The sequence below is a fragment of the Convolutriloba macropyga genome, chromosome 1 (assembly GCF_964194025.1).
Source record: "Convolutriloba macropyga chromosome 1, txConMacr16.3, whole genome shotgun sequence".
In the NCBI taxonomy this organism is placed as follows: Eukaryota; Metazoa; Xenacoelomorpha; order Acoela; family Convolutidae; genus Convolutriloba; species Convolutriloba macropyga.
In genome coordinates, this window is record NC_134468.1 from 6,508,652 (window position 1) to 6,524,328 (window position 15,677).

At 35.1% G+C, this 15,677-nt stretch overlaps 1 protein-coding gene across 3 annotated transcripts in view; it reads left to right on the forward strand.

The window, feature by feature from the left end:
* The window catches only part of LOC142334575 (NSFL1 cofactor p47-like), a 300,271-nt gene that overhangs the window by 243,468 nt on the left and 41,126 nt on the right, over positions 1–15,677 (forward strand). For 2 of the 3 annotated variants that reach the window (XM_075382710.1, XM_075382719.1), the window contains exons 2-4: positions 4,713–4,927; positions 9,186–9,375; positions 14,875–15,184. The exons of the other annotated variant lie outside the window; for it this stretch is intronic. In XM_075382710.1, the coding sequence (XP_075238825.1) occupies positions 4,717–4,927; positions 9,186–9,375; positions 14,875–15,184 (711 nt within the window). In that variant the 5' untranslated portion in view covers positions 4,713–4,716. The remainder of the gene's footprint in view (positions 1–4,712; positions 4,928–9,185; positions 9,376–14,874; positions 15,185–15,677) is intronic. 3 annotated transcript variants of the gene reach the window in all.

Sequence of the window (15,677 nt, forward strand, 5' to 3'; positions counted from 1 at the left end):
TGGTATTGTGCGCATCGATTCGATCAGGAATCTATGGAATATACGATAAAATTATAGAAAGTTTTTTTGTGTAAAGCTGTTTTTTCCATTGAAGCCATCTTTGTGTTGCTTTCACGTTTTTTGAGGCTAACAACGTAAAAAAATTAACGCAAAAAGGATAAATTTTTGTTTTTAGATAAATAACTCATGTTTCGGTTTTCTCCGGCGACAATGAAATACTCAGACTTTCGCAAAACATTGAATGTAGCAAACGTTAGCAGCAGCTAAGTCAATAAAAAGTAATTGGTTCTTCACCAAAACCATAACGAATTATTCACAGATAGTTGTATTTTGAAAATATCCTTCTGAAGCGTTGAAAACTTGGTCAAGTGGCGAAATTAAAAGTGTTTTTATATAATTATTTTGCTTGTCCCGGCCGAAAATAATGACTATGATGCCGAGTCAGTTTTAATCTTTCGACTGTTTTGAGATGAGACTGAAAATTGGGGAGGTATTGGAACAGAAAATTTTAAATTGAGGTGCCATAACTTGAAAATCGAATATTTTTGAATGTTTTTAACTGCGAGGATAACCCTCGTTGCAGTATCAGCCAGGAGTTATTGTAGATTGTGTAAAAATGGTTGTTTTGGTTCAGAAGTGGTGACAAAAAAAGTAATATACGCCAAACTTCATAGCATAACCTAATTGTCGGAGAACTTTTGCAAGCCCAACTTTTTTTTGACAGTTTTCAGACAATTTTTTAGGGCATCCCAGACCAACATTTTAGGGCATCCAAATCCAACGTATCAATTTAAAGCTCTCTTTATCTAAAATTTCACTAAAACAAAAATTTTAGGAATTTCGCCTTTTTGAAAGAAGTTTTGTCAACAATTTTGACCCACTCTGTACTCCATTTGAACCTCATTTTTGATCGAGTTTAGCAAAAATTTGGTACAAATTCAGTTAATTCAGACAACTAGCGGTTTTTAAAGGTTATATCAGAAAAAAAATAAATTTTACTATTTTCTTAATGTCTCTATCTAGAAAAGCAAACAAAAAATTGTTTTTATGAAAACTTTGAAAACTGTGCAGCCAATATTTAATAATTTTTTAATGAATATTTGATCGTTTATCGCCTCTTTTAGGCTAGCTTTTTTGTTCAATTTTCTTTTATTGGGGAATTTTAAACACTCATTGTTAATGAGTGTTTGAATTATGATTTCATTTCAAATCGAACATGAAAAATCTACGAAAATTCATGTATTGGCAATATCACGCACTCCTTTCGCATGCACCAGTAACTGTAAAGCGACCAGCTGTGACTGATTCTGCACTGCGTTATTTTTTGGGCTACACTGATTTGAAAATGAAAACAAAATCTATTGGTACTTTATTTTGGATTTTGGTCACATTTTAGACCACTTTTGAAGTTCTTTGTTTCATTTTTGTCAATCAATAAAACATAACCAATATCAGTGGTTAGGGGCAGTTTCTTGCACTCATCTCATTGTTTTGTGTCTAAAGAAGTGACACAAAACAAACAGCTTAAGGCCCGATTGTTTTTTTTTTTCGTAGTACGAGAAAAGAAGTTCGATTTTTTGTTGATATGCGTTGATGCTTCTTTTACTGTTATTTCAAATTAGTTCACAGTTTTAACTGTTATCCCAAATTAATAATTAATCAGCAATTTGATTAACTGCAAATAAACAATTTGTCCTGGTGTCCAATAAAAAAAAATGGTAGGTGTCAATTGCTCTCCAATAAAGTACACTGCATTGTTTTTGATGCTTACTCTACGCAATTAATGGTTCTTTGAAATTCCATATTTTTTAAGAATTGAGAATTTTTATGTCCTCTAGCTGTATCATTTTAAAATTTGTTTTCAAGTACTAAAATCAAAAATACACCATGGACCTCTTCCTGTTGTTTTAAGCTGACTCAAAGATTTATTTAACTGCAGAGGTATATAGCTACAATCTGATTTACTAATTCAGTGTTTTCACATAGAAAAACGTCCCTCAGGAGATGAAGGTGGTTGAATTCTTCATTATTTGATTATTTCAATCTCAATTTTGTCTGCAACGTTGCCACAAATTAATCCGATACACCCTTTTGGTTGGTTTATATTTTTTTTCAGATTTTGAAAGATTTCAATATTTGCTAATCTCTCAATAAGGGGAACGCCACCTATTTTGAGAATCCAAATAGATTTTATTTTAATCCTCATTTCAGCTCGGAATTTTTTTTTATCGAAAGATCTTTTTTGATTTTTCCATGATGTCTGGTTCATAAGGGTGCTAACTTTAAGCCGTGTATTCACTCTTATTTTGATCTCTTTTATACAACAGGAAGTTTGAATTAGTATTTTTTTTCTATATATTCTCCCAATTGCGTAGCTTCGTTTGCTTTATCAATAACAAAAAACATCAATAGTTGTGACATCAACCAGGTAGTCACAATTGGTTTTTTCTGTAGTTTTTTCTTGAATTGTTTTTGGGGACTTCTGCTTCTCTGTCTCGAAACTTCCTACACAGGTTCATTCATTTTCACTAATCTTGATACTTTTATGTAACTGCTGGCCTTTTCTTTTTGTGTCCCCAGTATGTTTTGCAACCCCAGTTACTAATAATTTTTTTTTAAATATATTGCACGTGAATCTGGGTGTGCAAATAGTATAAACGCACTGAGCTGGGGGCAAAAACGGAAAAGTTATAACTTCCTAAATTCATTTTGCTTTCTGAGTGGTATTTATTTCGTTGGTTTAACCAAAAACATGTAAAGAGAGAGAGAGAGAGAGAGAGAGAGATATTACTCGGAAAAGCATGAAAAAGTGGAGACCTTTTTGCCTCGTTGATGATGTAAGCCAAGTAATCTAATTAAATATGGCAGTTAATATCACAAAAATTGTTCTAGCTCTGTATTTTGCTTTGCTGGAGCAATCTCATGGCTACGAATAAGTTGAAATCAGAAGTGTTTCAATGAATTCAGGTGATTCGAATCCTATTTTTCCTTGATTGTGGAACCGTTTTCTATTGTCCAGAAAAAATCTGCAAACATATTTTGATTAAAATTTTCTGCTGATTTCTACATCTAAATTTGTCAATATTTCTGTTCTTGATATTCTTTCTGAAGAAAAAAAAGCGTTTTATGAACAGTTGCCTTTAAAGCGTAATCTAGGAATCAAGTTCACAATGAGTAATGTGCAAAAACTGGTAAAGCAGAGTCAAAACGCCAATAATGCAAATATAATTGAAAATTAAACGCTTTGTTTTATGGTAAAACACGTTTGAGGAAAACTTTCGATAGAATTTATTTATAGGTTAAAAGCAACAAAGTATTTTTTTCGAAATTGAAGGTTACTTAGCTTTTGGTTTTTCTGGGCAACTGGAAAAATTTCTCGAAGACGAAATTAAATAGGCCGAATTTGGGCATCAAAAAGTGAATTCAGCGAATCGTCCCAATGATATATTCTGTGCTTCATAGACTTTCTATTGGTGTCATTTACAACTTTCTTTGCTCCACATATCGATCGGTCAAAATTGACTGTGGAGAGAATTTCTCACTTTGGCTATTAGGCGATTATTAGAAGATGCTAATGTTGTGTATACCATGTTCAGTCTTAATAATTTAATAGGTTGGGAATTAACCACGGACAAGTGAGGCTTTGCCAGCTGAGATATTATCATTTTTAACCTACTCAGCTAGAGTGGTCAAGTGCGTTTCACTTGCCCTCAATTAGAGTATAGCATCAAAAATTGTCAAACTTTACATCATCATACCTGCTGTTCTTTCGGTACCGTCTGCGGTCCCATTTTCAAATGAGATTCATGGAAACTATTTTGAGACATCTTCATGAGGTCAAGGGAAGTTCTCAATCTTAAAACTTTGGCCCGCCTCAGTCACGCTCTCCATTATTTAATGGTTTATTTGGGAAACTGAATATTTCAGAAGTGTAGGATTAACCAAATGGAAAAAACAAACTCACATTTCGATAAATTAAAAATTTTCCATATGTATTTTAAAAAGCAAAATATTTAATCCTCGTCTATACCTTTAATGAAATTCCTATTTTCAAGAACTAAACTTCAAATTGATCTTTTCAAGAATTTTAGGAGTTGTAGAATTTTTTGCTGAAGAACTATTTGAAAAATCAAGACAAAAACAACAAGATTTTTAGCTTTAAGGGTAGGATGTATTAATATTACTTGGCTATTTCACCCAAATTCACATTTCTACAGAGAATTTTTTGTTCATTGATTGGAGGACAAAAATTACAGTACTTGTTGAATTCCTACTTTGCTCATTGAATTTTTTTCTCATTGAGTTCATTACAGATCACGTCTTTAGTTTCCTTCTTTGACTGAAGAAATCACAAATTCAATTGTGGAGTGGAGCAAAATTGAATCAGAAGTTGAACAATATCACCCTATATTGGCAAAATTTCTCTTCGTGCAGCATTGCTTCTTTTATTTATCACTCCTTAAAGTTGTGCTTTCTTGGACTAAGCGTTGCGAAAATGTGAATCGAATGCACTTTTTAATATGATTTTATCTGATGGTTGGAGGTGCTGAATACGCGTTGAAATTAAAATATCCGAGCGTTCCCAAAGCAACAATGTTTTCGGGATCTTTTTCTTGCACGAGACTACAACCAGATCAACCATCGCTTTGCGAGGTCAGCAAACAAAATTTAAAGATCAAAACTCGAAATTCAAAATTCCTTTGGTTGTTTTCAGATATGTCGAATGGAGGCGGTGGAATGGAGAATGAGGACAGCAGTGATGAAGAGGGACAGGCCTTCTACGTTGGGGGCAGTGAGCACTCCGGTCAACAGGTGGTTGGTCCGAACAAGGGTAAAAAGAAGCCGGGTAAACTGATCCAGCACATGTTTGACTCAGCCAGAGCCCATGGGGCTGAGCCGGTGGCAGGTGGAAGTGGGAGTAGTGGAGGTAATTATTTGCTAACTGCGTTGTCCATCTGTTAAACTGTTATTCATAGTTCTGCATCATTAAGTCCCATTAACTATCTATATTATTGATCCACACAAGATTCAATGAAACTTATTTGTTGTCTTGTTGAATAGTCTGAATATTATTATTGAACTATTATTGTTCCGACTCCACTTATTTGGGGGGGGGGCATATGCTCAAGTGGCGGCTTTTTTTGTTCAGTAATTTCTGGCCGAGCGATCTTGTTGACGTAAAAAGATGCGAGAAAGCTCGTCTAAGGTAGAATATTTTTGCAGGATTTTTGTCATTTTCGTGGAGTTATCGAAATTAAAAGTTTTGTGAACATTCGACTGATTTTCAATTTTTGTTCACATTTTTTGTAATTTTTGCTCAATTTATGCTCAAATCTGTTAAAATTTTGTATTGATTTTACTTTTACTTTTCTTAAAAACAGCGGAGGGTTGCTGAATTGTTCGATCCCCACTTTTTTTGCTGAAAGTTTGATTGATTTTTCAAAATTGAGATTTTCTTCATGAGAACTGGCTCCAAAGAACAGACTTAAAAATTGCGTTTTTCGATAATTTAAGTCGGTATATATATCCAAATTAATTTTTTCTCTCTAAATTGTATATACTATTTTTCTGCCTGCTTGGCTTTTAATCAAATTAAGCTGTTTGTTAAGTAACAGAGTTTCATATTTTTCTTTGAATCGTGTTTCAGGACTTGTCCTGTTTTGCTTCTTCAAAGTGTTATTGATATTTTTGACTTAATTTCAATTGCAGATCGAATTGGAGCAGTGGTTTAAGTCACACTGGAGTAGAAAAGAAAGTGATTTTAAGGAGCTAAATTCTTCCACGTTGCTTTTTGTTTGAAGTAAAAAAAACTTTTGAACTAATTTGCCGTTTTAATTAGAAACACAGTGGTAGCTTATGTTTTTGCACCTTATAGGCAGCTTACCCAAGATGTTTGAATTTTGACCATATCTGCCGTGCTTTTTGTTGTTTTATCACTGAGAGGGATTGATTTGTCATTTTAGTGTTTTCAGCTTGTAGCGAAAACTTATGTCCTAAGTATTTTATCTTTCAATATAGTTCTCGTCATTTTGTGTGCTTGTAGTCGACTTTCAACTTAGTTTCATTAATAATAATTCCCATATGATTTCGGATAAATTATAAATTGATGTTATTGGCTTATGTTTCAATCTTAGTTTTTGTGAATTTGAGCCTTTTGAATAATCCTTATAACAATAATGAAAAAGTAACAATAATTTTGAAACTGAAAAAAAATACAATTTTTGTTTTTTTCCGTTCTCGAAGATAAAAGGACTCTATAACCCTCGAAGGCAATGATAGTTTTTGTTTTATTGAATGCAACTTGCAGCTAATGTTATTGACCATGACACCATTTGCTTTCAAACACTTTTTTGCTTTGGTGAGTGTTGCTTTTTGAAACTAGAAAACGATGTTTCCTGGTGTCCAAGATTAGGTCTGCTAAGATTGTGGAAGGTTTTAAAATTTAATGGTGATTTTGAACTTTTGCGGCACTATTTATCAAAAGCAAATTGATATTTACTAAATTGTTGTTTTGTTTTGAGTGCGCTGTCATTTTTAGGTGTTGTCACGACCTTTCGATGTCGTCAATGAGAAGTCAAATGCTATAGTGGTATTTGTTCACACCGGAACTAAATGGGAAGAGAAAAACGATTTGTTGATTTCTTTTAAAAATAATGTCAAGATAAACGGACAGCGAATTTTTTACTTTTATGTTGTCTTCATATTAAATTAGGGAGTTTTTGAGTTTTGCCCGTACTCCTTGGTCTTTTTTTTGTCCTATCACTTGGTCACAATAATGACAATTGCGGTTAGTTGTCCAATGAAGCATAACCAAACCTATTTATTGTCTCCATTTTGTAGCTTTATCACTATGGATTTTGTCGAATTTCTGGTCCTTTTAACCTTGTTTCCTTCATTTTTTGTTGGATTATCGATCAGTCGCAATGTCCCAATTACTTCGACACTATCTCAATTTTTCGTCTTAATCACTGTATGATACATTATTAGTGACATTTTGCCCTTATTTGTTGCCCTACTTGTTGAATTCCACTCTCAATAAATACATGTAGCTTGACTCTCTGTGGCATAATTCAAGTTTTTGCATGACTTCTGATGATATCTGAAGGTTTAGCGACTTTGACACTGATTGCTTTCCAAAAGGTCTAAGTTTAGGTAAGTTCTTGGCTTTGCTGCCATTTAATCTCATTAGTGACAGGTGTCATTGGCTCTCTATTGGAGTATAATAGCTTTTTTACGGTTTCACAATTTATGTAACAGTTTTAACGACTTTGGTTTTGCTTTTTTTTCAGGAAACATCTGCTATTTTTGATTTTTGCCCGGTATTGTTTGTCTTTGTTTTCCTGTCGCATTGGCAACATCTCGCTCGACCTGTAGTTTTGGTTTGTGCATTTTTCTTCCAAATGCTTTTCTTTTGGTTGCAAGAGACAACTAGATGGTTGCCAGAACAAGGCAGTTAGAACTGGCATTGGCGGCAGTTATAATTGGAAAAAAGGCAGTTAGAACTGGCATTGGAGGCAGTTAGAATTGGAAAAAAGGCAGTTAGAATTAGAATTGGCATTGACTATTTCAAACCTCTCAAGCAACATATCAAGGAGAGTGATCAACCCATTTTTGACAAAATTATGGACATTGGTACAGCCGATCCTCTACACATGTTTGTTTCAAAACGATCTCTTTACGCTTGCAAACTGCGACGAAAACTTCCGTCGGTATCAAAAGCAAAAACCAAAATTGAACTTTCAATTTTTCCAAGTAGGTTAAAAACAAAACATTTGTCGATTAATATGCTATGAAATATGAATGTCTGTTCGTGTTCTAATAAAAGCTTTTCTGTCTTTCTTTCTTTTACTGAAGATTATAGGGAGGCTTTTGCTTTACCAATTTCTTTGGATGGTATTTCAGGTGTCTGTCTCTAATTTTTTGAATTGTCGTCGTCCTCGATTTTTGTTGCTAACATCTGATCACGGGAAAAGAATTGTAAGAGTACTTTCTTGGTGACTGCTGACTTTTCTGTTGAAATTTTATGCGAGCAAAGTCAAGTGTTTCGATGACAGAAATGGTTTAGACGAATTGTATTAGAATTGATATCGTTTTTAAACACAAATTTTGATCTGTTCAATTTTTTCCATTCTAGTAAAAGAGTAACCTCACTGGTATAGACGTTTGTTATTTTAGAATACATTTGGTTTATATTACAAGGCTCGAAATACTCTTGAATATTTTGAAAGATCCCTATCTGTGCTTCATTTGGCACACAAGCCAAAAATTAGGATGAGTGGGGTCGGAACATTCTGCGAACAAACATTACCAAGCCTACTTGTTAAAGATATTATTTCAACTATTATAACTACTATTCTCAATGGTTGTTAATATGTTTGCGCGGAGAGCAAGTTTTATTTTAAAATTAGGTAGTGTCAAGAAAACTCAATTTGGTGAAGTACAAACATTTATTTGCAAATGATTTTTATTAATAAGCACTGATGAACTGTATCCTGATGAACTTTTTGTTTGCGTCCTGGTAGTTGTGATTAATATATTTGATATGTTTCTACTGTGTACTCTTCTTGTTTTAATATAAATTCTATAATTTAAGTTAATTCTATTTCTTTGCGACTTAAACGCGCCATAATTTCAAACCTAAAAACACGTATTATTTCAACTATTTGACCAATAATTTCAAATGAAAAATTCAATAGTTGTAATTGAAAATAATTTACTTGTACGTATCTACGGTTTATAATTGTTTTTTTTTCGTGAACTGCACAAAAACTGTCACTTATTGAACTCCAATGTTGACGGAATAGTACACGAGTATTAGTATGTTGCCAGATATTACAAGAGCGCATTTAAGACTGCAAGATAATTTTCTGACAGGCTTGTTTATATTTGACAAAATGCATTCATCTTAATCAAGATTGGACTAGACAACCAGAGAGCGTTTTGAATTTTAAAATATCAGATGGTTAAAATTTGCCGTGGAATGCGAAACAGTTCCCAAAATTGAGATCTTATGCGTTTTGGTGCGCAGTACGTAACGCACCCCCCCCCTTCCCCCCTCGTTGTGTAACATTTTATGGCACGTTATGATGTGATAACGTAACACACGCGCATGAGAGGTGCATTTTTCACGCTGGGGGGCATGTGATCAAAAACCCAAAAGATAAAGATCAGCATACTGTTTGTAGACCGACAAGCACAAACATTCCGTGGAACTGGCTACAAATTAGGAGAGACTTCAGATGACACCGAAGTGATTGCAGACCCTTCGGGTGCAATGGGCAGTGGTCCTAAGAGCATGTCGCTTGTTCTCAAATTATGGAAGAACGGATTTTCTATTCAGGGAGATGGAATGGAAGAGGAGCTCAAATCTTACAGGTAATTGTCGACTTTTTCATAGCTCTTGAACGAAATTTGAAGCAATCGTTCTAGATCTGTGTCTTTTTGAAGCAAAACATTGACCATTTTAACCGTTCTCCTAGAGTGCTTTCGCTCGCTTGAGCAATTTGACTGCTCGTCAAAAATTTGATAATTTGATAAAACACATGGAATTAACTCTGTTTAGCTCTTAGAGCCTTCGTAGGGTGTCTCATCTAAAAGTACCGTTTACCGAGACTGTCGAGGAAGCAGAACATCGTATAGACGGCATCTAGGTACGTTTAGACTCCGCACTCGAGCGCACGCATACATACATGCATGCATGCATACAAACATCCATAAAATTGAACTAATCGAAGGTTCGAAAACCACCAAAACATGCACGTGGGCAATGTGGACAGCGCTTTTTGAAACGTCCGGTTATTTCATCTTTGTGGGACACTATACATACATATTCACACACGCGCGCACACACGATCTCACACAAACTTTTTGCCCGCGCTTACTCTTTCGATACCCCTGTAAACCATTGCGGCTCCCCCAAAGCTTAAGCTGGCCACAACCAAAGTCAACCCCTCTAGCCTGGCGTTCGAGAGCAATCTGTCAGGCGGCAAATTGCTCTGGAATGATGTAAGTTTGAAGCAGGTTTTGCAGTCGTCCTTTGCAAAATATTTTTTGTTAGACTTGAAGGCATTAAGCAAGAGCCGTTGCTAGTATTTGCTTTAGTTACTATCTGTGAAGCGACCGCAAGGTTATTATTCTAATTGTGTTCCTTGCCCGTTTCAGCCCCTTTTTAGCCAATGAAAGTAGTAGTTCAGGACTTGTCTTTTCCATACTCGCAAATGAATTTTGTTGCAATTATATTAGTCCCGTTCTTTAAGCGGTTTTTTTCTGACACTTAACTTTTTGTCCTCAAAAAAAGAGATAAACAGATAAAGTGCGGAGGGCACAGTGGATTCAGTGGCTGTGGAGCTCTCAGGGCCTTACTATTCTCTAATGATGCAATTCACCGAAACTGTTTTGAGGAAACAATTTCATGGTGTGAAGGGCAGTTCTTAATCTTTTTAAAATTTAACAGCCCCCATTATGTCACCCCCCCCCCCAACACTCCTCCGTCCACCACCCTCATACACTTGGCGTTTTGGACCCCCTGTTCTCCAACCATACCAACAGCGCTCGACACCCCCCCCCCCCCCAACCTCCCCATTAACGCTAGCATCCCTAAGTCACAGCTGGTTACTACCTTAGCCAACCTCTCGCCTGTTGTTAGAGAGCAATTTGCGCAACATTAGTCGGTTATGTTTTTTTATTTGTTTTCCCCGATTTTCGTTACGACCATTTGGCCTGGCGGCAATAGAGCAAACTGCATTTTTTTCACTTATCTCCACTCAGCAACTGAATTGATATGCTTGAAGTCATTTGTTACTGCATTTTAGGCCAATCGTGTGATGAAAGTTTTAACACATGATCTGACCCACTCAAATAAAATGACATTCATTCTCTCATTAACTCAAAAGTTGGAGTTTAATCTCTAATTGAGTTTCAATGGAGGTCACCCAAGCTAAGTAATCATAAGGCTACAGTATTTAAGACATTTCTGTTGAAATTTAAATTGAGAAAATCATATTTTGAAATCAGAATCTCAGAATTTTAAATAGCAGGTTTTTTGTCGTTGGCATTGGTGATTTTTTGAAAACTACAGGGTTTTAACAGTATTTTGTGGTTTTATCCTCCAATTTGCGTATCTAAGGTTGTGTAGAGAACCGAGGGGCAATAAATTCAGATTCCCTCCTTTTGAACTGCAGAGTATTTTTTTATAAAACTTTGGACTCGGTTCTTATCCTTTTTGAGAAACATGGTGGTCATGGTATATGTTTGGATTCATAATTAAAACATTCGATAAAACAATTGCAATCTCTAATCTTTATTGTAACTTTGTGAGGTGATCGGTACCAGTTAAGGGATTACGCTAAAGCAAAGAATTGCTTAAGTGGCATCTCAGATTGCTACGTTCTAGTGCTTATACACGTTTGTGTCTTTCCAATTAGCTATTAATTTAGCGTTTTTGTTCTATGCTTTTCAAAAGTGAGATATATGCGAGGCTTGTCATTTTTATGTGTTTGATACGTGTTTCGAATCCTAGAGGGAAAAACTTCATTTTCCAGTTTATTACTAGCCGCTCTCATCTGCTCAGCCGGCTATTATAGCGCTCCTATTTTTTACAATCCAAGAATTGGATTGTATTGGTGCTCTGTCTTTTTTTTTATTTTTGTAAGATGTTTTCACACCTGTTTTCATGACTTTGAGCTTTCAAAACGGGATAAACAGGTAAAGCTCAGCGGGCATCAATTTTCATTAGAGGCCCGGGTTTAGTAGTCCCTCAAGTACTCAGAGTGGTGAAGCTACTGGGAAGGCCTGTAATTCAAGGTTAAAAGGTCATTTTTGAGAGTTTTTCAGCCTGAAGTAATGAAATTTTTAGAACTTCGTCATTTTTTGGATTTTTTGTTCGACCAGTCTGAAATTGAGGTTTATTAAAGTTGATAAAGGTCCGCTGCAAGACGTAATTGCTTTTTACGGCCACTTTAAGCGCTATATCTGTTGCTACTCCAAACATAAACACGGTAATTTATACTAATTTTTTCAAATTGTTTGAAAATTTTTGTCATTTTTTGAGTTGTTTCAGTGTAAAAAAGCTCCTCTGGGTTTAATAATAGGTTATTGCATAGTTTCTAGTGGTAATGAGGTGGTTTTAAACATTTTAACTTCATGAATTTTACCAATTTTTTAATCAAACTTTGGTTTTTTTTCTGACATTTATTGTCATTATTCAAGTTTTCCAGCCCCAGGGTTTTCCAAGAAGTCTCATCTAGGGTTTGCTAACAGTTTACCGAATATATTTTTTTGCCATGGAATGGTATACAACATTTTAATATCTTTTACCAATTTTTTGATAAAGGTTGCAATTTTTTTTCTTTAAATTTTTGAAATTTTTGTTCAGTGGCCAGGGAACCTCCTATAAGGTTTGCTATTATGTCAGTACATAGTTTCTAGGGGCAATAAAATTGTTTACAATTGTTTAATTTTGCAATTTTAGGGATTTTTTTAAAATAAAGCTTGCAATTTAAAATTTTCGATCGTTTTCAAATTTGTCAATTTTTTGTCATTCTCTGAGTTTGACTATCTTTACTGGCCAAAGAAACTTTTTAACTGTAGACGGTTTACAAAACGGAACTCCAGAGTTAAAAAAAATGTTGTGACTTTTTTATAGCCCTATTTTTGAAATTTTCTCTTCTCAGTTTCTTGATGCATTTGTCATATTTGTCCAGTTTATCTACTTTTAGTGGCAGATTCATCTCTTTCAAGGTTTTTGCGTGAGTTAATGAGTATTTTGAAATGAGTCATATATGGCCTTTAAGTTAAAAGCTTCAAGGGTTTTAGCAATGATCCTTTTTTTGGTTAGTTTGTTTCATTCTCTTAGTTTCTCTTAGAGATTTTGTCTTTTTGGCTGGGATTGTTCAATTGATCTGCTGGTCAGGTTGATTAGGTCTGTCTTTCATTCAATTACTTGGCTTGTATTTCAGGGCTTGTCCTGCTATGTTTTTTTTTACTTCGTCTAACTTTTTTTTGCTTTTACCCATTTTGCCGCCGCTTTTTCGACATTTTGCGTTAAATCTTTGACTTCTCTAGGCTGGTTTCACTCTTCTGTCATTCTGCTCATGGTCCTTTTAAACAGCAGCTGCTCAGCAAAGCAATTCAAAATGAAAAGAGTCAGTATAAAATATCAAAGTCAGAAATAGAAACGGGATAAACCCATAAAGCCCATTTTTAGATGCCCGGTACTTGAACTTTATCCTCATAAGTTTTTGTTACTATGTATAATGCTTATTGGTATTAATACTGGACCCTCTAGGCTCTCTCTGAGAGACAGGAGTATGTTGAATTACGAAATGACATCAAAATAAATCGCACTTAAAAATGTTTTTGTACAAAAATCAATTTTCGTTAATATTTTTTTTCTTTCAATCCCAATAGAGTTATGGGAATCAATGGCAATCTGCCGGGTATGTTATCAAATTTTTAATAACTAATTAGTACTGATTCCGTTTGCAAGCTGGGATTTGTCTTAGTGAAAACCTGAAAATTTGCAAGATTTGAAAAAAAGGATCATCTTTCTTTTGTTGGTTTGTCTGCTGTTTAATACACTTTGACGTTCTTGATTGTTGGAACTTGACAGAACTGTTCGACTTTACTTGATGGAAATAATCTTACTCCTAAGGCGATGAGAAAAAAGAAGCAAGGAACCATTTAGAAAACAAAGTCTTTCTTTATTAGAATATTTTTTTCCAGATTTCATTTTAAATTCAAAACCGTTTATCATTTTGTTTTTAATAGCTGCGATTGCAGGAATATTGGTCTTGTCTTCTTTTTTACAAATCAAAAAAATTATAGGGGCGCTGTCTGTTTTACGACTCGAAGAGGAGGTTTGTTGGATAATCTCTTTATCGATATTTTTGCTTTAGTGTATTTGAAACAGGAACTGAAACGCGTGAAAACTAAATGTTTTGGAGGGGGGATGAGCTATTAGACAAAAATTTTAGTAATAATATTTTTCGAACTAATGTATAGATAGATATACAAGACAGTCGAGAGGTCACCATAAAGGCCTCAGCCTGTCGATAGGGTGGTTCCTCTTTTAAGCTGGCAGAATAAAGAACTTACCTTACGCTACTGATAAAATTACCAGAACTGTTCCGTCAACACGTTTCCCTCTGAGTAATTGTCTCTTAAGTTATGTAGGATGTTTGCTAAAAGCAGATTCATTTACAACTAAAATTTCTCTTACAATGTTTTTGTCTAAAGTAACCGAAGTATTAAACATTTTTTTCGGTAGATGAGTTTTTTTGTTGGCATGTCAACCTCAAGGTTTTCACGGTTTTCAGTCTTTTCTCATCAGAATGAATGTTGTGGATTTATTTCTCGCTGAAGATTTGTGATCCAACGCCACAGTCAAAACTTGGTCTTAAACTCTTACTCATCAATTTTATTAACTCGTACAGATGCAATTGATTAGGCGAACAGAATTTTTATAGCAATAAGGCGAAAATCTTGTACTAAGGATTTCTTGAAACTATGCCAATACCAATTAAAACACTGAAAAGAGTTTCCTCAAAATCCACGCGATGGTATTAAGTTGTCAAGTGATCCTCACTGTCGTCTTTACGTGCAAAGGATGTGTTAAAAGTACAAGTAAAATGTATAACTTTTAATTTTTGTAATATTTGACAGCTGCCTAGAACCTCACCAGGGGGGGACAGACATTTTCTGCAATCGAAAAATGTGAGATAATTGCAAATTTTTGTATGTCACACCTCGTGTAGATCTTAAAGACAATTGCGAAGGCAGAAAATGTCCGTCCCTGGTGAGGTTCAGAGATTTTAATGGCTAAAAAAATTATCTAATCGGGGTTTCCCACGCAAGTAATTTTGGCTGCGATTTCAGTGATCCTAACAATGCCAAACTCCTAAATGCCATTGCCAAAGGTCAAGTTCCTGACGAATTCTTGGCACTCGCAAATGGAGGACAGGTGCACATGGATATGGAGGACCATAGAGAACAAGACTTCGTAGCTCCAAAGAAAAAGATGAAAGCTTTCTCGGGTGCTGGACAGGCTTTGGGTAGTCCAACCCCGGTCGTTGTATCTTCAAGTGCTAATCAGTTTTCACCCGGAGCAACACCTCCCAAAGTAGAAATTGACGAATCTCAACCGACCACTACAGTCCAGATCCGACTTTCCGATGGAACTAGAAAAGTAAGAAAAATTGGGCATCTTTTCCCTAGTTTACCCCTCCTCCAATGAACTCCCCCTCTTCCCCATACATAATTTACAGTTTAAGTTGAGAGGGTTCTACTTCAACGTCTAAATCTTAGCAAGCTTGAAAGTTAACTCTAAAAGTAACTGAAAATTTTTACGTGTCAGATAACGTTGTTTTTAAAGCAATTTTTTGCTTGACCGATTTTTTCTGACTATTTTAACTTTTCGATTTCAAAAACCGGATTAAAAAAGTAAAGACCAGGGGCATTAAGTGGCTGCGCAGCTATTCACCGAAACTGTTTTTAGCAGACATCAATCCATGATGTGAAGGGTGGTGTTTAATATTCCACCTCTATGTTATCCCCCCGTCCAGCCCCCACAAATCAAAGACCCCCACCATCGCATAAAAATTTCAGCTGCCTAACTTTCGAGTATCTATATTGATGATATTGATAACCTGGGCAGACCCTCAGGTTATGAACGTTAGAGA